This window comes from Hevea brasiliensis, chromosome 16, assembly GCF_030052815.1.
Source record: "Hevea brasiliensis isolate MT/VB/25A 57/8 chromosome 16, ASM3005281v1, whole genome shotgun sequence".
NCBI classification, from domain to species: Eukaryota; Viridiplantae; Streptophyta; class Magnoliopsida; order Malpighiales; family Euphorbiaceae; genus Hevea; species Hevea brasiliensis.
This window is the reverse complement of record NC_079508.1, coordinates 71,256,428-71,276,042: the sequence shown is the minus strand read 5'-3', so window position 1 is coordinate 71,276,042 and position 19,615 is coordinate 71,256,428. Positions and strand designations below refer to the sequence as shown.

Sequence of the window (19,615 nt, the reverse complement as noted above, 5' to 3'; positions counted from 1 at the left end):
AAAAGTGTAAGTTATTAATTTTTAATTTTAATTGATAAATAAATAATAATTTTATTTTTGATTAAAATTTTATTTTAATCCATCATTGCAACTTGCAATGAATTAAATCATAATAATATGCAAGCGACAACCTGGAGATGAGCCCACTTGTTTTACAAATCAAATATGAATGTGATGAAGGGAATCATAACACCAAATATCTGGATTAATCTATGATCATCATTCATCATGATGGGAATGTGCTCCGCCTGAGTCTACTCATGAATAAGATATATATATTTTTTTTTCATTATAGTTTCAGTCAGTGATGGATGTTGGCTCCAAGCTCTAATCTTTTTAGCTACCATTTTAAGCATTTGTATATCCATAAAAATAATAATAATTATTATTTTGAAATATGATTAAAAATTGAAAAGGATTAACTTAACTATACGATGTATAATTAAGTAAATTTTAGAAATTATAATTACAAAGAAAAATATTTTCAAACCGAATGGGTACAAAAATTTCCCTTTAATTCCGTTGAGTCATATTCAAAGGAATCAGCTCCATCCAGGGTATTTTAGAACAAGTTCTTGTTCTACAGGTTAAGGGGACAATACATGTTCATTTCAAGTCAAACCTTCTCTCTTTCTATTTTGGTTAGCAGTTAATTCTGCTTAGCAAATTTCGACAGACAGACCTTTAATCAGAAAAATGTACTGGAAATTGAAGTACTATCGAAATGCTCTCTAGTACTAAAATCAGAGAAGCACTCACAACTCAAGACTTTCAATCCTTGCAAGATAATCTAGACCGAATTAAAAGAACCATGGGGAATGGCATGGTGATACAGTTCGTCAGGTTGAGCACCAATTAATTAATGAAATTAAGGCAGAGGAAATCTATTGAGCTCAAAAATCTTGACAGTCATGGTTAAAAGTTGGTGATAGAAACGCCTCCTTCTTTCATGTGCAGGTGGTTCAGCGAAGAAGAAGGAACTCTATTTAGGCACTTCGGGACTCTAATGGCACATGGAAGCATAACTTTGATGATATTGTCTCAATTGCCATCAATTATTTTCAGAACATTTATTCTGTAACACCTCAAATTTTTAAATTTATTATTTTGAGAGTAATATTAATATTTTAATTTTATTTAAATTTTAGGAAATTATTTGAAATTTTTCAGATTTTAGAACTCGGGTTTGATTTTCAAAAAATATAAAACTTTGATGATTTTTAAAAATTAATTTAAAGACCACGTGGCAAAACTAAAATATATTTAGAGTCTACGAATTTTTCTGAGTTTTCTAGAATTTTTTCGAAATTTTTGGGCCTCATTTTTTATCTCAAGGCAGAGTAAAAATTCAATTTCGGGTACCCTGAATCGAACCGGCAGAATTAAACCCGACCGAATCGGGCCAACCTAATAGGGCCAGCTCCATCTTCTTCTTCTTTTTCTTCTTGGGCGCGTTTCCTCTTTTCCTCTCTCTCCCGTTTTCTCTCTCCTCCCTCACCTCCAGGCTGCGCCACCACCTCCCCAGCCTCCCCACCTCGCCGGCGCACCGCCCCAGTGCCTCCCCACGGCCGGCCGTCGTCCCAGGTGGCCGGAAAACGCGCGCGAACTCTTCCTTTGCGCGCGGACAACGCTTCAGCTTCCTGGCCAAAATTCAGCCGATCCGGCCACTGATTGGGCCGGTTCTTGTGTCAAACACCATCTACACCTCGAGAGCTTTCCATAGACACCAAGAACACCAAAATCCATAGAGCGGTTTGTCCAATTTTTATCCAGGAAGTTTTAGCCCATTTTAATTTTTGGGCTAGATTTCTCACAAACCGTGAACCCCACGAGAAAACCGAGAGTACCAAAACGCTCCACTCGTCGAGAGCTTCGCAGCAATATAAATTTTAAAATTTTCCGACACCGTTTTTCGGTGGGTCCCACGAAACTTCGTAATATTTTTCTGAGCATTAAATGAGCTTAGAAAATTCAGTAAAAATTATATACTGACTCCTGTGTTGTGGACTTCATGTAGATACCTTCAATTCACGGAAATTCGACAGTTGCCCTGGTCTGTGAATTTCCGGCCAGACAGACCGACTATCGAAAAAGTCTTGGAATTGGATCGAGATTTTGGCTACCCCACCATTGTCAGACGTTCCGAGCACGTTTCCGAAGTCGGAATCGGCATAGGTAAACCCGAACCTTACTTTTTCATAATTTTCTAGTGCTTGAATGGGATTAAAAATCTATAAAATATTCGTGATAGCTCAGAAAATTATGATTCTTTTTGCAATAGCTTAGTAATATTGCTAACGACCGCAGGGCAAAGTTTTAGAATTTTTAGAGCTTATTTGAGTAGTTTTTGCAAAAATAGTCAATTATAAGGACTAAACTGTAATTTTATATATTGTAATTGATGATTGTTTGGATGGGTCCAGGAGGGGCTGTGTGATGGGATTGAGATGTGGATATATGGTTTGTGGATACAGAAGTGTGTTTTAAGCCTTTTTGCAGGTTGGGTAGGTTCTCGGTATAGGGGAGACTCTGCCGGATTTTCGATACGACTTAGGACGTATTTGGTCTTTTCTTGGTTTGTATTGAGTCAATTGTATTAAATAATTGTAATATAATTGTCAAGTAAGCCGGGACAGCCTTTCTCCTCCACCCAGTCGCCACAGTGATTGCTGTTAAGTCTGTGAGTAAAATATTAATTTTAATTGTAATTTCGATATTATTATATGTTCAAGCATACCCATGCATCACTTATATGTATATATCTATGTAGTTAAACTCTAAGCACGTTTTATGCTCCATTCACAACTGTTAAAGTGCCATGGATGTTGTTGTGGTAATTTGGAGCAGTGTGCGTGCGTTGGCGTGCGTGTGATGTGGTGTTGGCTATGGATAGGACGGGTAGACACGGCTTGAGATCTTCGCTGGGACCCGGTCCTTCGGGGTAGACATGGCTTGAGTTCTTCGCTGGGACCCCAATTTGGTTTATTAAGCGAAAGTCTGGCTTGAGTTCTTCGCTGGCACAGGTTGGATTAAAGAGAGCTGTATAGGGGATCAGCTCCCATATATTTATGATTTAACATTACTGGGTGTGTAAGTGCTCCAAATTACCTTTTTGCTGTTATGATGTGAAAATATTGCTAATGTTGCATTTCACTCTACAGGGTGCATTAACTTTAGATAGTTATAGAGATTACGGTTAAAATTGATATTTTACTCTCTGAGTCGAACACTCACTCCTGTTCATTATTTTTCAGGCTACAGGAGGATTATTGTTGTGGTTAACCCGCTTTTCTCCTTCGCAGGTTGTTTATTAATGTTTGTGTAATTCTATTAACTCCTAGAATTTCCGCATGTGTTAGAAATATTTATTTGATTTGGGTCTATAATATAAATTGTCATGTTGGACCTGTAAACTTATTATATGCATATATGTTGGACTGGATGAGGGAGCTGAGCTCCCATTAATTTTTGTGACATTTGAGTATGTGGAGGGTAAGCTGAGCTCCCCAGTTGATTATATATTATGTTTACAGGTTGGGTGAGTCAAAAACTCCCCGTTGAAAGGTCCATTTTATGACCGGACTCTGTCTGGTTAAATTCTTGAAATTGGGCCCAAATGGGCCTTAGAGTTAGATTGAGGAATAGTTAGGCTTACTACAAGCCTCAGGAGCTTTAGGCTGGCCCAGGTCCTAGTGCCGGTTCGGCCCATAGGTTGGATCGTGACATATTCATTATCTAATCCCAGTGATTTCAACTCTGTTGCAGCAAAGATTCAAGCCAGAATTTCTAATGATATGAATGTGAATCTCATTAGGCCTGTCACAACAGAAGAGATTCAAAGAGTAGCTTTCTCCATACACCCCACTAAAGCTCTAGGAATTGACAGTCTCACAAGGCTTTTCTTTCAAAGATTTTGGAGTATAATTGGAAATGAGGTGTGTTCAGCTATCCAAAACTTTTTCCAGCAGGCTACCATGCCAAGAGGTTTCAATACGCACTCATATCTCTTATTCCCAATGTACAATAGGTAAAGTCAATGAAGGACTTAAGACCCATTAATTTGTGCACTATTTTTATAAAATTATTGGTAAAATTTTTACTAGCAGAATGCAGCCTATCATGCCTTTAATCATTAATGGTGAGCAAAGCGCCTTCACAAAAGGGCATCTTCTATCTGATAATATTCTGCTATGTCATGAAATTATGCATCATCTCAAGACCAGGCATAGATCCAAGAACTATAGCATGGCTCTCAAACTTGATATCAATAAGGCATAAGAATGCGTGGAGTGGAATTATCTCCATTATGTAATGCATCAATTTGGCTTCCACTCTATCTGGATTCAATGGATTATGTCCTGCCTTACCTCAGTATCTTACACTCTTCAATTGAATGGCCACCGAGTGGGGTTCTTTCATCCAGCAAGAGGATTGAGGTAAGGGGATTCACTATCCCCTTACCTTTTTCTTATTTGTGTAGAAGGGTTCTCTCACATTGCTGAAGAATGCTAATCTCCATGGTATTTCTAGTGCCAGACATAGTCCTTTGGTTTCACATCTTATTTTTGCTAATGATTCTATCATATTCTCAAAAGCAACTACCAGGGAAGCTCAAACTGTAACACCCCTTACCTATCTACAGTGTAGCCAAGCAAGATGTGCCACACAATGTGCCGGAGCACCACATTATCTTATTGATATTTATCATTTCTTAATTTATTTAATTATGGGTCACTAAGTGAATTTTTTTTTTGAAATTAATGTCCTTTACATCATTTATTGAAATTTTAAATTAATTTGAGGTTTCAAAGATTTTTCAGAAAATCCGACAGAATGCTGGCTAAAATTAGAAAAAACAATTCTTCGAAACTTGTGGAAAATACTTCCAAATATTTTTTTTATTCTTCTTTTTATTCATTTTTAATTAAATATTTAATAATATTTATTCACATTTTATTTCATATAATTTATTTACTTAATTGGATAAGTTGGTCAAAAATCATCTCTGAAGACGAAATGACCAAAATGCCCTCTATTTGGCTTTACGAGCTAAAATCGTGTGTACCGATCGATTTAATTTTTCTTGTATTTTCTTAACAATTTATTGTCATTGAAATCTCAATAATCCTTCCCTGAAATCCTAAAAATTATTTCACAGGGTTTCCCTAGGGTCTAGGGTTGCTAACGGCCTTCACCGCCACTTTTCGTTAGGGTCACTCATCGCTGGGGCTACGGCTCATTTAACCTTAGTGCATTTCATTTCTAAAAATTTTACTTAATTTTTCTTATAATTATTTGGTTTATTTATAACTCCTCACTCTAGTCTAATTATGATTCCAAATATTCTAGCTGCCCGGACTGACACTGGTCACTGGAACAGTAAAACGTACGGATTAGCTAAAGTGAGGATGTTACACAAACCATCAGATAGGTGCTTCACACTTATTCACAAGCTAGTGGTTAGACAATCAATTATGCCAAATCCTCTTTATTCTTTAGCAAGAACATGCCACTTCAAATTAGAGAATCCAATGCTCAATCACTTAGTGTTCATAACTTAGGAGGATAGGATAAATTCTTGGGCTTGCCAGCTATTGTAACTAAATTCTTGGCAGCCATCATTGAAAAGATTCAGAATAAACTAGCTGGGTGGAAGGAACAAGGGGGCAAGGAAATGTTGATCAAATCTATTGCAACAGCCATCCTTTTGTATGCCATGGCATGCTTCAAGTTCCCCCTTTCTCTTTGCCAGGAAATTAATCAGTTGATTTCCAACTTCTGGTGGGATCAATCCAAAGATGAGAAAAAATAACATTAAATTTCCTATAATAACTTATGTTGTACAAAAGCTTGTGATGGAATGGGTTTTCAAGATTTGGAAAGCTTTAATCAAGCCTTATTGGCTAAACAGTACTGGAGAATCATGAATAATCCCAACTCTCTCCTAACTCGAGTGCTCAAAGGGAAATATTTTTATGCTTCATCTTTTTTATAGGCATTGTTGGGAGGGAATCCCTCTTTGGGTTGGAGAAGCTTACTCTGGGGCAAAGAATTATTATCCAAAGGGCTTAGATGGCAAGTTAACAATGGGAAATCTATCATATGCAAAGAAGAAAGATGGGTACCCAAATCTTTTCCAAATTTGCCAGCTCTTAAGGATAATGCCAACCCTCATCTTAACTTGGTCTCTCGCCTTATTGATTGGGATTCCTTCAAATGGGATGTACAAGTTCTTAGAGAAGTTTTTTAGGAAGAAGAGATTTCCAATAATTTATCTATTCCTATAAGCATTATTGATAGAGAGGATTGACTATCTTGGCATTTCACTCAAAATGGCAGCTACTCAGTTAAGTCAAGCTACCATTTGGCACATCAACTCAAATTAGCTAATGTGGTTCAAGCTTCCATAGGTCCTGGTCCTAAAGCCCAAGCTAATATGAACTGCTTCTAGCACAATATTTGGAAGATTTGTCTTCCACCTAAACTGAGTATTTTTCTTTGGTGCCTCCTCAAAGAACGGTTGTTGTCCAAATCATTGTTAAAGATTAGGTTCAATAATATGCCTAATGAATGTGTTTATTATGGAAAACAGGAGACCTTAAAGCACATCTTCTTCTCTTGCCCAAAGGCAACTAAGGACGGGCTGAACTCACCTTTTAGATTAAAATCCTCCCTTCTTAATGGGCAGTCAATGATTAATTATTGGACTGAATTGTTTAATTCTATGCACAACCACACTTAAGCTCAAGATTTGATCTCTTATTTTGTTTTCATATTGTGGCACATTTGGAAGAACAAGAATCAACAAGTTTTCAATTACCAACCTTTGCCATTTCAACAAGTGTTAGCAGCTGCATCAAACCATTTTGAGGAATTTTTTCTTGCTCGAGAACCCTTTCTACCATCCGAAGCAACTGATTTGATTAGTCAACCTTGGTCTCCCCTTAACCAAGGTACAATCAAGATTAACTTTGATGTAGCAACTAATTCTCATGCAATAGCCAGAGACCACTTGGGTAGTCCCATAGCCTGGTCTTGCAAGGAAAATTCAGGCATATCTGATCCCTTCATCCTTGAAGGTCAAGCTTGTCAAGAAGCTATCTCAATAGCTAGAAGTAAAGGATTCCAGATCATTATCATAGAAGGCAATTCTCAAACAGTGATAAACAGTCTCAATGGTGTTTCTATTCCACAGAACACCCAAGGAATTGTTCAGGATAATTTGTACTTTATTTACATTATGTTTGGGAAGGGGGGAAGGAAAATAAAAGAGGGAAGGAAAATAAAAATGGAAAAATAAGAAATTATTTTCCTTCCCCTTGTTTGGATTGTTGGAGGAAAATATTAGAGGGAAAGTTATTTTATGAATAGTAAAATTACTATTTTACCCATAAATTTTTTTAAAAAAAACTATTAAGTATAGGGGTATTTTTACACTTTTAAACATTTTCCTCCTATTTTCCCCCCATTTTGGAGAGAAAGGAGAAAAAGGCAAAATATTTATATTTTCCCTCTAATATTTTCTCTCCTCCTTCATTTTCTACTCAATCCAAACAAAAGAATGGAAAATAAATTTATTTTTCCCTCACATTTTCTTTTCCCTCTTACTTTCCTCTCTTCCCAAATATAGTGTTAGTATTTTTCATCTTCTCTTTTCTGTTTTGTTAGAAGAGATAGGAAGAGGGCAGCTCACACCTTAGCCTTTAACGTTATGCAGGATGAGTCTTTCAAGCAGAATCCTCTAGCACAATATTACTTTGTTTTTTTTATGATTTGCCTTCTTAAGGCTTTTAATGGAATCATCTTTCGAAAAAAAAAAAAAAAAAGGCTAATAGGCTTGGCCCAATTTTTGTCACAACTTCAATTTGCAAAATCATCATTTTTTTAAGAGATTGTGTAGCTCCACTTGTAGAGCAATAAATTAAAAATAGTAATAATTATTGATAAATTATGAATAAAAAATTTCTAAAATGAACAAGGAATAAATAAATAGACGAGAGTTATTCTTAGCAAATTAAAAAGAGGTAAAACCTCTATCTAACCTTTTTAAAAAGAGAAAAATCTCTTTTTTTTTTGTAGGTTTTTCTTTGTTCTTATGAGCGTCTCCTTTGGCCTTTGGTGGCTTTCCTTGCCTCTCTTTAACGTGGGTCCATACTCCCCACTTTCAGATTAGGTGTATATATGTTTTTGGTTCTCATTATTGATATTGCATGCAGATTAAGCTATTAACTAGAAAGAATACTTGACTTAGTGACTTGCAATAGTATTTTCTCTGGGTTTGAACGGCTACTAATTCTGCATGCAGGAGGGTGCAAATAATGTCATGAGGGAGACTATCTCCAGGGTCCTTTTGCAAGCTTGATTAGCAAGTCCATTGACCATTCAAGGCAAAAAGCCATTGGGAGCTCTAGTATTCGACCTGCCCATAGATCACAAAGAGAATATTTATGAGCTTGCTCTTGAGACTCTACACTGACTTAGAAGAAGCTTTCGGGAAGCTATTGGGAGCTTTACTTCTATGCCAAAGGCCACGATTGTCTCATCCAATTGGCGAGTTGAGTCCTCTTCTTTCCACAAAAGCTAGCCTAGGGTTTTTGGAATTAATAGGCCGTGGGCCTTGTATGGCTTAAGGTTGAGTTGCTTTTGGGGGGCTTCTTTTCTGTTATTTCTTTGTGACCTTTTGGGTCTGGTTATTGGGTTTGGTTTAAAGCCCATAAATTGTATTAAACTTCTTTTTATCGATGAATCTCTATTTTTTGAAAATAATAATAATAATAAGGATGATAATTATCACCAAATCTAATCCAACTTGCCTCACGCTCAATTAATTTTTTTTGGCTCCACCTCGATTTCAATATTGTGTGAGATAAAAATGAAAAAACCTTTTTTCGTTCTTAAATCGCCGTATCCTATTCCACATAATAATATATTATTATTATTATTTTTTATATATGTATGTATTTAAATACTATAGACTTAAAAAATATATAAGCATGCTATTAAATTTATGTATAAAATTTATATTTTAAATTATTATTTATTTTTTATTAAATAAATTCATATTGTATAATAATAAATTAAAAAAAAAAAGTTTCAAATGAAATTCATCCTTGTTCCGTCCCGCTCCCGGTGGAAAAATCCTCGCCCCTATTCTAAACTTCTCTGGAGCGGAGGAGCGGTATCCGCTGGTGCCATTCCTTACAAAATAATAATAATAATAATAAAGAGGTAGGAGCTTTTGGTTTTTCCTATTATAGAACATTATTACCTGAAATTTCAATCGTTAAGGACCCTTACAGTGGATAAACGAGAACAAAAGGAAAGACCAGGGACTGAGTATGAGCAGGCAAAGGCGCAAAGCCACCGTCAACAAACACTACCAAAGTGACTGACACAGTGAATTCAACTAAACTAGCTTGGTGGCAGCTTTGGAATGGATAATTTATATTTCTTAAAAGAAAAAGGGAGAGAAAATGGTTGCTTTGTAATTTTGAACACAATCCAGTGTCAATTTTCCTTCAAACTCCAAAATGCAACTTGTCAACTTTCTGAACAGGTACCCACCGAACTCAAGACAAACTTAACGCAGAGCTAACAGAACCCTAAAGCCTAAAACTTTCTCTCTTAACACATTCTGGCTTCTGCATACTTACCCATCCATGGCTCAGTGGGCAGGTTTGTTTATTAACACATTACACCTCAGAACTCTTTTTAATCAATCTCATTATTAAACTAAATCTTTACATTCATTGATGAGATGATCGCTATAATACCCAATTCATAATCTTTAAGCAGAGTTCCATAAAGTTCAATTCTTTTGGTATATGATTAAAGTGCTTCTCTTTAGAAAAGTAGTCTCAATTTCAGGGTTTTACCAGTTTCTTGGCCCTGATCACGTGTCATTTCCTATTGGGTGTTTTTGTTCTCACTCTCTTGGTATTTTTACTGTTATTGGTCATTTATTGTTCATCTCCCCAGCTCAAATTTTGATGTTTCGTCTTCTTTTGCTGCTCTTTTTTGTATCTGCGTGCAGATGTTTTGTCAAAAAGAAGTTAGAATGATGTGTGGTATCGCTGGTTGATATAGAAATTACGTTTCTGTTCACTTTTAGGTACTATATGTTTTGTTGATTCAATTTTGTTTCAATGGAATAATGCTGTTTGTGGTATTTGGATGTCTTCCTTTGAAGGATCTTAATTTGGAGAAACTGGTTGGAGGGTGAATGCTGTTAAATTGGCATCAATGGCGGAGTTGATTGGGCCAAGATTGTACAGTTGCTGTAATTGTAGAAACCATGTTGCCCTTCACGATGATGTCATTTCCAAGGCTTTTCAGGTGAAGCTTAAAGCTGATTCTAATTTAGGTATACTTTGTATTAACCTTTTTTGTGTTCATCAAGTGGCAACAAGAAAGCACTGTTAAAAAAGTAAAAGAAGAAAAGGAATGAGAATCAAATTTAGAACAAAAGGACTACAACAAAATGAAGAACCAAACTGAGGCTAATTTAGTGTACGAAAATTTGTTTTGTCTATTTTCCATCGCTTGAAGATGACTTTAATTAAAGGATTTGTATGCATTTGCTTCAAAAACTTTGTATGATTTGACCTACATGATCAACTGTTTCCCTTCTTGCATCCAATAAATTCTTATATTGTCATCTTAGGGAATACATGGTCGAGCCTTTCTGTTCTCTCATACAATGAACATTGTGGTCGGGCCAAAGGAGGACAGGCAGCTAATGACCGGCCTCCACACAGTTGCTGATGTCTATTGCTGTGACTGTCATGAGGTGCTTGGTTGGAAATATGAACGAGCTTATGAGGAAGGACAGAAGTACAAGGAAGGGAAGTTCATACTTGAGAAGTCCAAAATAGTCGAGGAAAACTGGTAGCAGCACTCCTGCAGCATTCTGTTCACCTCATCGTGTCAGTGTAAGTGTATGGATGCTACTACACATTCATCTTGTCTAGGACCAGGAAAATATCATAAATTGCAAATATTCTCTCATTGTTCCTCAATGTGCATTCTTGCTGTGTTCCTTGTGTGGATATGTATTGGAGGTTATTTAGTTTGCAATAAATTGTGAATAATTCTGTATCGAGTTGTTATTTGTTCTTTTGAGATTGAATATTTAGCCCCTAAGGAGATTCTTTGATGCAACTGTCATGGATTAGTAATACTGGTTGTTTGAAATTTTTCATGACTAACTCAATATGTTCCTCTCTTAAACTATGGAAGTAATGCAGTTTGCCTTATCTTCTACTCTGGTGGAGTAATTGCAGACTTGTCACCTATTGTGTGTAAAAGTCTTTTAGGTCTGCAAAGCGGCAAAAGCATGATTTTTTGCCAATGATAATTTTACGAACTTAAATGCTGATCATCTAGTGATTATTGTATAGGAGTTGTCTCTGCCAGTGGCATGTGTGTGTCCATCCATGGCTTGGACACATTATAAGGGACTGATAAAGAACTTCACGTTAAATGAAGATGATATTGTCATAAAAATAGGCAGTTGGCTGAAGTGATATGCTTAAATAATTTGCAGAATATTAAGTTGAGGGAAAATCAAAAACTTCATATTAGAAAAACATGGCTCTTCTTAGGTATATTAAAACCATTTGAGAATTGAGAATATGTGTTCAAACGCTGAATGTATCTGATACAAGATTTTTACATTGAAAACTTGTAAAAAAACTGTATGACTGAGTGCACAAGAAGTTTGAAGTAAGAAGTGAATTTAGTAGCAGTGCGAAGAAGAGCTGACTGAGGCACCATCAGGGTTGTATGTGTTGTCCAAATTTGAATGCCCAAGTATATTGATGTGGAACATATTCTTGCTAGTTACTTGATTGAGTACAAAAGGTGAATTTGCTGTAAGTTTGATTAGTGGAAGAAATTGATTTTTGGGGAAGTTAGGAGACACCTTTTTTCAGAAGGTTGTGACCATAATTGCTTAGTTCAAAATCAGAGAAAGTGCAAATGAGAAATGTCATGTATCAGCCGAATGCTCCATCGTTAGTAGCATGGAAATCATAACAAAAGCTTGGGACTTGGGAATAGGAATATTTGAGAAAAAATGCCGAAGCAGTTAGTAATATCAATCAAAGAAAATTCGATTCCTGAATGGATAATAATATTAGTTGAATTATTTAATAAAACCTCTTTAAGCAGAGTAGTTGTCCTGCTTTTGCTGCTCAAGGAAAAACAGTGGCTTTGTTCCACGTCAAAGGATATTTGTTATGCAAGTAAAATAATGACTCGTAGGTAAATGGAATCCCAATGAGGGCTTTCCTAGCTTTGGCGTAAATGCTTAAAGCTATAAAACTATCATTTAATGTCATGGCTTACATGTTCAGCAGTATTACTATTAAGCACCTAAAAGTGTGTAGTATCAAGCATCCATCTTCAATAAGATAGCATAGCATTCCAGTAAATTTACTAGAGGTGGGAATGTTTACTTTTTACCTTTGCAACTACAGGGTAACAAAATAACCAAAAAAAAAAAAAAAAGGTGCTTGTAACAGAGACGGGGAAGCATAACAGGGAGCTGGCCAGGCAAGGAACCAACCACGTAACTGAATTGACCAGTACAGCTTTGAGCTTGGAAGGAACCTAATTCGTCTTCCAAATATTTTCTTGGAAGACGGTGATTGTATTAAAGGGCTCATGACACCTATTTACTTCCAGACCATGCTTATTCTATATCAATGTTACTTTCATATCTGCTTTAAATGAAAAGTGCTAATATATTTCTTCATTTGGAGTGGATGGATAAAATATACCATTAATGAATGAATTAAGCTGCACCCTTGAGTGCCCCAATTCTCTATATACAAGAAAATAGCTATGATCAAAGTTAAATCAACTGGTCAACAAGCATCCAAATAAAAAAATGAAACAGGAAGGTGCCAAAAAATGGCCACTTCCAATGCCTGTCTTACCAGTAGAGCAAAGGAGAAAAAAATCCTAAGAAATCTAGCATATCACATGACGGGTATCTTCTTCTTTGTTATCCACTTCTTTTTGGCATTTTCTATTGCTTCCTCCCTCATCCTCAAGAGTTCTTGGAAGCACTGATTATATTGCATATCAATGGCATCAAGCTCCATCTTCAGGTCAGAAGGAGTATTCTCTGAATTTTTTATGGATTTAGCATATTTAGATATACCATCAACATGCATCCCAAAATCAGCTGTATTCAATTGAACAGTGCAGTAGGAAGATTCCAAGGGCTTGTTAGTGCTGGCATCAGAGGCGATTGTCATATGAAATTCAGCAGATATGCCTGAATTGAATGATTCTCGAGTCTCTTGACCAATCACATTAACCAAAGGCAAGAAATCATTTTCGCTAACTGCCTTGGAAGCTGCATCATTTTGTTCTCCAGAAGATGTACTTACAAATGAAGGACTCCAGCAAGGAACAACCTTCATCACCAAGGCATCAATCAACTCGGCAATGATAGCCACATCTTCATTTGACAAATCAAGTTGTTCAACCATCTCTTCAGCTATTGAAAATGTAGTATCAGTATCAAGATAAAAAGTAAAATGGATATTCTTCACTCCACCACCTGTTAAGGGGAAAAAAAAATTAGATTGCAGTTAAAGGGGAAAAAATCCAGTTTGTAAAGTAGATGAACATACCAAATCGTTCCACAATGCGCAGAGTCAATGAAATAGTATTATCACCATTTTTCTCTCCTCTTAACCTGAACTCATTGTTCTCAGTGAACCTACGCAATTCTAGAGTTGAGAAAGGCAGAACCTCATCCATGCTTTTTGTACAAGAACCTATTGAAAGTTTTTTGATGTTACTGTCAATATCCATGGGATGAGATTCTGATTGCAGTGTGTTGACTTGTTTGGACATAAGATCTGCTATCCGCAGAGATACAGGAACAATTTCCTTAGAATTTTCAGTTGCTAGGAATGGATCTTTCAAGAGTTCTGTTGCAGACAATCTCATAGATGCTGGAACTAGACACTTCTCTATGAACTGCTTAAGCTGGGGGTCATTCACTTTACCAAGAGAAGCAGGCTTTATACCCTGCAATAAAAGAAAACAATAGAGATGATGAGACAACCAATTTAAAAAAAAATGCTAATTGCAGATTGCCTTAAACTCTTAAACTTACCAAGGTAACCTTCTTATATATTTGTGCTGGGTTCTTGCATTCACTATATGGGTATTCACAGGTAACCATTTCTAACATGCACATGCCAAAAGAATAGACGTCAACAAGTTCATTGTATTCCTCTTCATAGAGCTCTGGAGCCATGAATTCAGGAGTACCTGCAAAATCAAAAATGGATTGCAATTTTGAATCTAAGGCGGTTGGACTACAGTCATGTATTAAAGAGAAACTGAACCCATTACATTACCTATAACACTTCGGGCTGTAGGCTGCTGCATGACAATTGCTAGTCCAAGATCTCCAATTTTAACTTCCCCATTGTTTCCGTTAACAAATACATTGTCACATTTCAAATCACGATGAATGATAGGAGGATTGTGACCATGCAAATATTGTAAACCTCGAAGGATCTGTCTTGCCCAATTTTTGGTGGCCTTGACATCAACATTCTTATGCTTCTTGCGGTACCTACATCCCAAAATACCCATGAATTATATAAGCAAAAAGGCAAGACGAACAAAAGAAGTGGAATAAAAAATATGAAAAAGAAAAAGGAACTCACTGCCTCAAACTCCCTGAAGTGAAAAGTTCTGTTATCATATTGATTGTCTTATTCTTATCATCCACCCAAGAGTTATAGAATTTCATGATATTTTCATGTTTCAGTGACTTAATCAGATGAACCTCTGAATATAATCTTTCCAGCTGGTCGGGTGACTGCAACACATCTTCAATCCTCACTTGGTTCCAGGCAACTTCAATTCCATCAACTTCATCGAATGCTTTATATCTAATCATAATAAAAGAAGTGATCCAAGGGAGGAAAATGCCAAGTCAGCAAATAGATTCTTTTTACAAAGCTAAAGGGGCGAACAGAAGATCACAAGAGCTAAAATAAAGGTAAGTAAAGAAGATAGGTTGAAGAACCATACACAGTCTTGAATGCACCTCTCCCCAATATTTCATCATACTGAAGGAGTAAAAACAAAACAAATAAAGATCGTATCACTAAATGCATTGAGTTAAAAAGCCATTCCACCAAATCATTAATTCCAATAAGACAAACAAGACATTGAGTTCTTAACGCCAATCATCACAAACCCATTCAACATAGACTTTCATTAGACACAAATTATAAGCATTAACTAGTTCACGTTTTCCGATTCATCCCGAGAATCCCTGTTCAGCTGAGCTTAAACAACCTTTTTTTTTTTTTTTCACAGGATCGAATTGATATTTCCTTTCAGCAATCAAAACAAAATAATTAAAAATAATAATAAACTTTATCTTCAATCGTTCAATTTTCTTCGCCACCAAACCAAAAAAAAAAAAAAAAAGGTTCACAGAATACATACCCGAACGTATCGACCAGTCGGGTCTTTCTCCGCAAACTCACCATCATCCTCACACGAAACCAAATCCATTATCCAAAATAAGGAAAGAAAAAGCCTCCAAAACGAGGAAACAGAAGAGCCAAACAAACACACACACAACTAGAAAACCAAAAAAGAAGAAGAAGAAGAAGAAGAAATCCCTATCAAAGGAGTTTGAATGTAACACTAATCGGAGACGAGGGTGAACAAAAGTGACGTTGTCTCTGTTCAGAAAAAGCCTCACAGGCCACCGAATAGGAATCGAATGCCGATTGAAATCGGAATCGGAATGCAAATATGAAAAAACTCATCTGGGATTCCCGCGATTTCAAATCCATAAGCAAATTCCTATTGTGAGTCGGTTTCCACATCTTCATTCCAAACCTATTTTCACCATCCACATATTTTGTTCTTCCCCCTCAAATCTGATAAGGCTCGGCACAGAAAACCCTAAAAAGAAAAAGAAGGAAGAAGAAAAAGGTATAGGATTTGAAATAAGTGAAGACAGACACAGCAGAGGAATTGAGAAGCCTAATAGCGAGAAACTCAAAAGGGAAAAGAGAGGGAGGCGGAAATGGAAACAAAAAAACAACTCAGCTCTATGAGGAATGCGTCTGGCGAAGAAAGCCCAAGCGTTTCCAAAGGGGCGTGCGACCAACTCCTTTTATAGTTACGGAGATTTTTTCCTCCATTTACGGAATCAGTCATAAGAAAGTTGCCCCTTTTGGGCTTTTACTGTTTATTGTTATTAGATAGGTTTCTGATTTGCCTTCCAATTCAAACCGGATTTGGATTAGGTTTGTAGCGAGGAATTGTAGCACAAATCAAACACTGTGCTCTCTTTGAATTCAAATTGTTAAAAAATTTGAATTATTTAATTATATTTAAATTTTAAAATATATTTAATTTTATTTAATTTTAAATTAACTTTTAACATTTTAAATTAATATATTTAAAAAAAATATTTTTTTAATAATAATTTAAATAATCTCTACTATATATACATATATGAATGAGGAACAAATTTATAAACGGATCCATTAACATATTAAAAATTTGAACATAATAAAAATAATTAAATTAAAAAAAAAATACATTACTGAACATTTAAACAATATGAAATTCTAATACGTATAGTATTCTAATTTAATTATGATAAAAAAAAATATTTTAATGAAAATTTTCATGCTCCTAATTTATTATTCCCTATCAAACTATTAGATTAAAAAGGAAAATCGACATTAAAAGAATATAAAAGTCTAATATAAATAGAATTCTAAATTAATTAAAATATAAAAATGTTTTATTATATATAATTCCCAATCAAACAATTAGAGTACAGAGGTTCATTATAAGAGTATTTTTCCACTTGAACACATTAACAACCAAATTAATGTTGTCCTTATGTCATATAATATTAATAAAGATATTTATTTTTTATATTTTTATTTATTTTTTCATTTAGTCAATGAGTAGTCAAATATTTAAAATTTCAGAAATATTCATAATTAAGAAAAATATTTTTTTTTCATATTTAAAAATAAAATTTAAAGAAAACTTCTCTAAAAATTAAATTTCCATAGAAATAATGTTCTTTAATGAAATTAATTTTTCAAAAAAACGAGGAACATTTTTCTAAAAAAAATTATTTTGAAGAATAGAAATTTTTAAATAGAATTTCAGAAGAAAAAATTTTTTATTATTTGAAATATATATATATATATATATATATATATATATATATATATATATATATATATATATATATATTTTATTTAAACTCAACCTACCTATCATATAACATATGATGAGTAGAAAAACAGAAAATAATAAAAAAAGAGAGAAAGAAAAGAGAGGAAATTATATTTTTCGTCTTAAATAATTTTGTTAAAACTAAATTTTAATCAATTTAATTAATTAGATAATATTTCATCCAATTTAATATAATTAATCTAAATTATCATAATCAAAATATCTAAACTAACATATATTTTCCCCAAAAGTTTGAATTTTAATGCAATTAAATTTTATTTATTTATAAATCTATAATCCATATTTATATATTTAAAAATGTTTGAATTTTAGTGCAATTAAATTTTATTTATTTATAAATCTATAATCCATATTTATATGTAAATATAAATATATATAAATATATGAAGGGAGAGAAAACATTAGCTTCACCCAAATTGTCCTTCATTATTATAGTATTTATAAATATATTTTTTGTTATTTAATTTAATTTTAAAGTTTATATAAATTTAAAATTCTTATGATTTAATATTTAATTATCTATATAATTTTAGAATTTATATAAATCTAAAATTCTTAATCTTACTTGTATTTAAATTCTACTTAATTAAATTTTTATTACAATAAAATTTAAAATAAATTTTATAAAAATACTTTCATAACTTTTATTATTTACAAAAATATAAAGTGTTTTATTTATATAAATAATTTTTTAATAAATTTTAATAGATTTTTATCTCTATCATAATTATAATTATTTATAAAAAAAATTTAATATAATAATATTTAAATTTATGTAAAAAAAAGAAAAAAAATAATTTTTGTCAGCTAAATATATGAATTCTTTTATTAATTTTTTATTTTTTTTATTTAATTTCCTATAAATTTATTAAAAATATTTCATATAAAATAAATTTATATTTTAATTATAGATATATTTTTAAAATTCTTAATTATTAATTAATATATAAGTTGATAAGCTATATATATATATATAACAACAAAAAAATAGTATAAAAATTTAACTTTCATTTATTTAAAAAAATATTTAACTATAATATGTAATATATAATAAAATTATATGAATTTAAAAATTTTAAATTATATATAATTATGCATAAAAATAAATTATAAATATGAGAAAAAATTTAAATAGATAAATATATATTATTTAAAATATTTAGTTTAATTATAAAATTAATATAATTAATAGGATGGCTAGATTTATAATACTAATTTTTTTTAATTTTAAAATGGTACATTATTAAAAATTTAAAAATATTAATGTGCATACATATAAAAAAATATAATAATTTTTAATATTATAATTTACCTATAAAAAAAAATTAAGAATCATACTTTAGACGCATAATAGTTATTTTGATTTAATAAATTTATATTTAAATATAAACACATTTTAATATTTGATATAAAAATGATCCAATTTTTATATGAATATAAATATTACATTATTAGATAAAATTTTATTTTTTAGATTTCATAATTTTCTTTATTGGAATTTGATATTTGCTTTTAGAAAAAAAAAATATAAAAAACTTAATTTAAACATACACATTATTTGATAAAATTTTATTTTTAAGATTTAATAATTTTCTTTATTGAAATTTGATGTTTACTTTTAGAAAAAAAATATAAAAAATTTAATTTAAACATATATTATGAGTTAGTTTGCTAAGTATTTTACTGTAAACCCAATAATTATTTATATATTTTTACTATAATTATTCAAATTAAAAATAATAATATATTAATGTGGGTATTTTTTATTCTATTAACATTTATTTTTTATTTTTTATGTAAAAAGAAAATTTTAATTATTAATTTATTAGTATTAATATATTTGCTAATCTTATTTTAAAGTTTTTCTCTATATCATAAAAAATATAAAATTATTTAAGACATTATATATCAAATAAAATTTAATAATATTAATATTTATTTATGTAGATGTTTACCATTAATTTTAGTAAATAAAATTAAAAATCGAATGAAAATAACTAGAAATAAAAAAATTAATATGATATAAAATTATATCAAATTAAATATATTTTACTATTATATATATAAAAACTCTTAAAAGGCTTTAAAAAAAGTTTAAATTTTCCATGTTAACTATATATATTTTATACAAATTATAAAATGTTTAAAGTTAATTAGTCCTATAAATTAATACTTTATTATTGAATAAATTTAACACGAAAATATATGAACCAACAAAATAATAAATAATTAAATTTATATATTTATAAAGTATTAATGATAAAATTATATTATAATAATAAATTTTTCATAATAAATTTTACTTTTATAAATTTTTTTATTTTCATTTATA

At 32.3% G+C, this 19,615-nt stretch overlaps 2 protein-coding genes across 4 annotated transcripts; one reads left to right on the top strand and one right to left on the bottom strand.

The window, feature by feature from the left end:
• The first annotated feature begins 9,520 nt into the window (after positions 1–9,520).
• Positions 9,521–12,749, top strand: LOC110669500 (protein yippee-like At4g27745). 2 transcript variants are annotated; one of them, XM_058137707.1, is made up of 4 exons: positions 9,521–9,675; positions 10,190–10,335; positions 10,664–10,931; positions 12,480–12,749. In XM_058137707.1, exons 2-3 carry the CDS (start codon positions 10,243–10,245, stop codon positions 10,889–10,891), a joined length of 321 nt encoding a protein of 106 aa, XP_057993690.1. In that variant the 5' UTR covers positions 9,521–9,675; positions 10,190–10,242; the 3' UTR covers positions 10,892–10,931; positions 12,480–12,749. The 2 variants fall into 2 exon arrangements, with proteins under 2 accessions (XP_057993690.1, XP_057993689.1); XM_058137706.1 differs by lacking the exon at positions 12,480–12,749 and having other exon boundaries at positions 10,664–11,097.
• An 8-nt stretch (positions 12,750–12,757) lies between these two features.
• Positions 12,758–16,179, bottom strand: LOC110669499 (serine/threonine-protein kinase WNK8). Of its 2 annotated transcripts, XM_021831190.2 has the most exons (7): positions 15,493–16,178; positions 15,070–15,107; positions 14,700–14,927; positions 14,385–14,605; positions 14,138–14,295; positions 13,647–14,049; positions 12,758–13,573 (listed from the first exon to the last, which is right to left on the bottom strand). In XM_021831190.2, exons 1-7 carry the CDS (start codon positions 15,559–15,561, stop codon positions 12,984–12,986), a joined length of 1,707 nt encoding a protein of 568 aa, XP_021686882.2. In that variant the 5' UTR covers positions 15,562–16,178; the 3' UTR covers positions 12,758–12,983. The 2 variants fall into 2 exon arrangements, with proteins under 2 accessions (XP_021686882.2, XP_021686883.2); XM_021831191.2 differs by lacking the exon at positions 15,070–15,107 and having other exon boundaries at positions 15,493–16,179.
• Between the last annotated feature and the right edge of the window lie 3,436 nt (positions 16,180–19,615).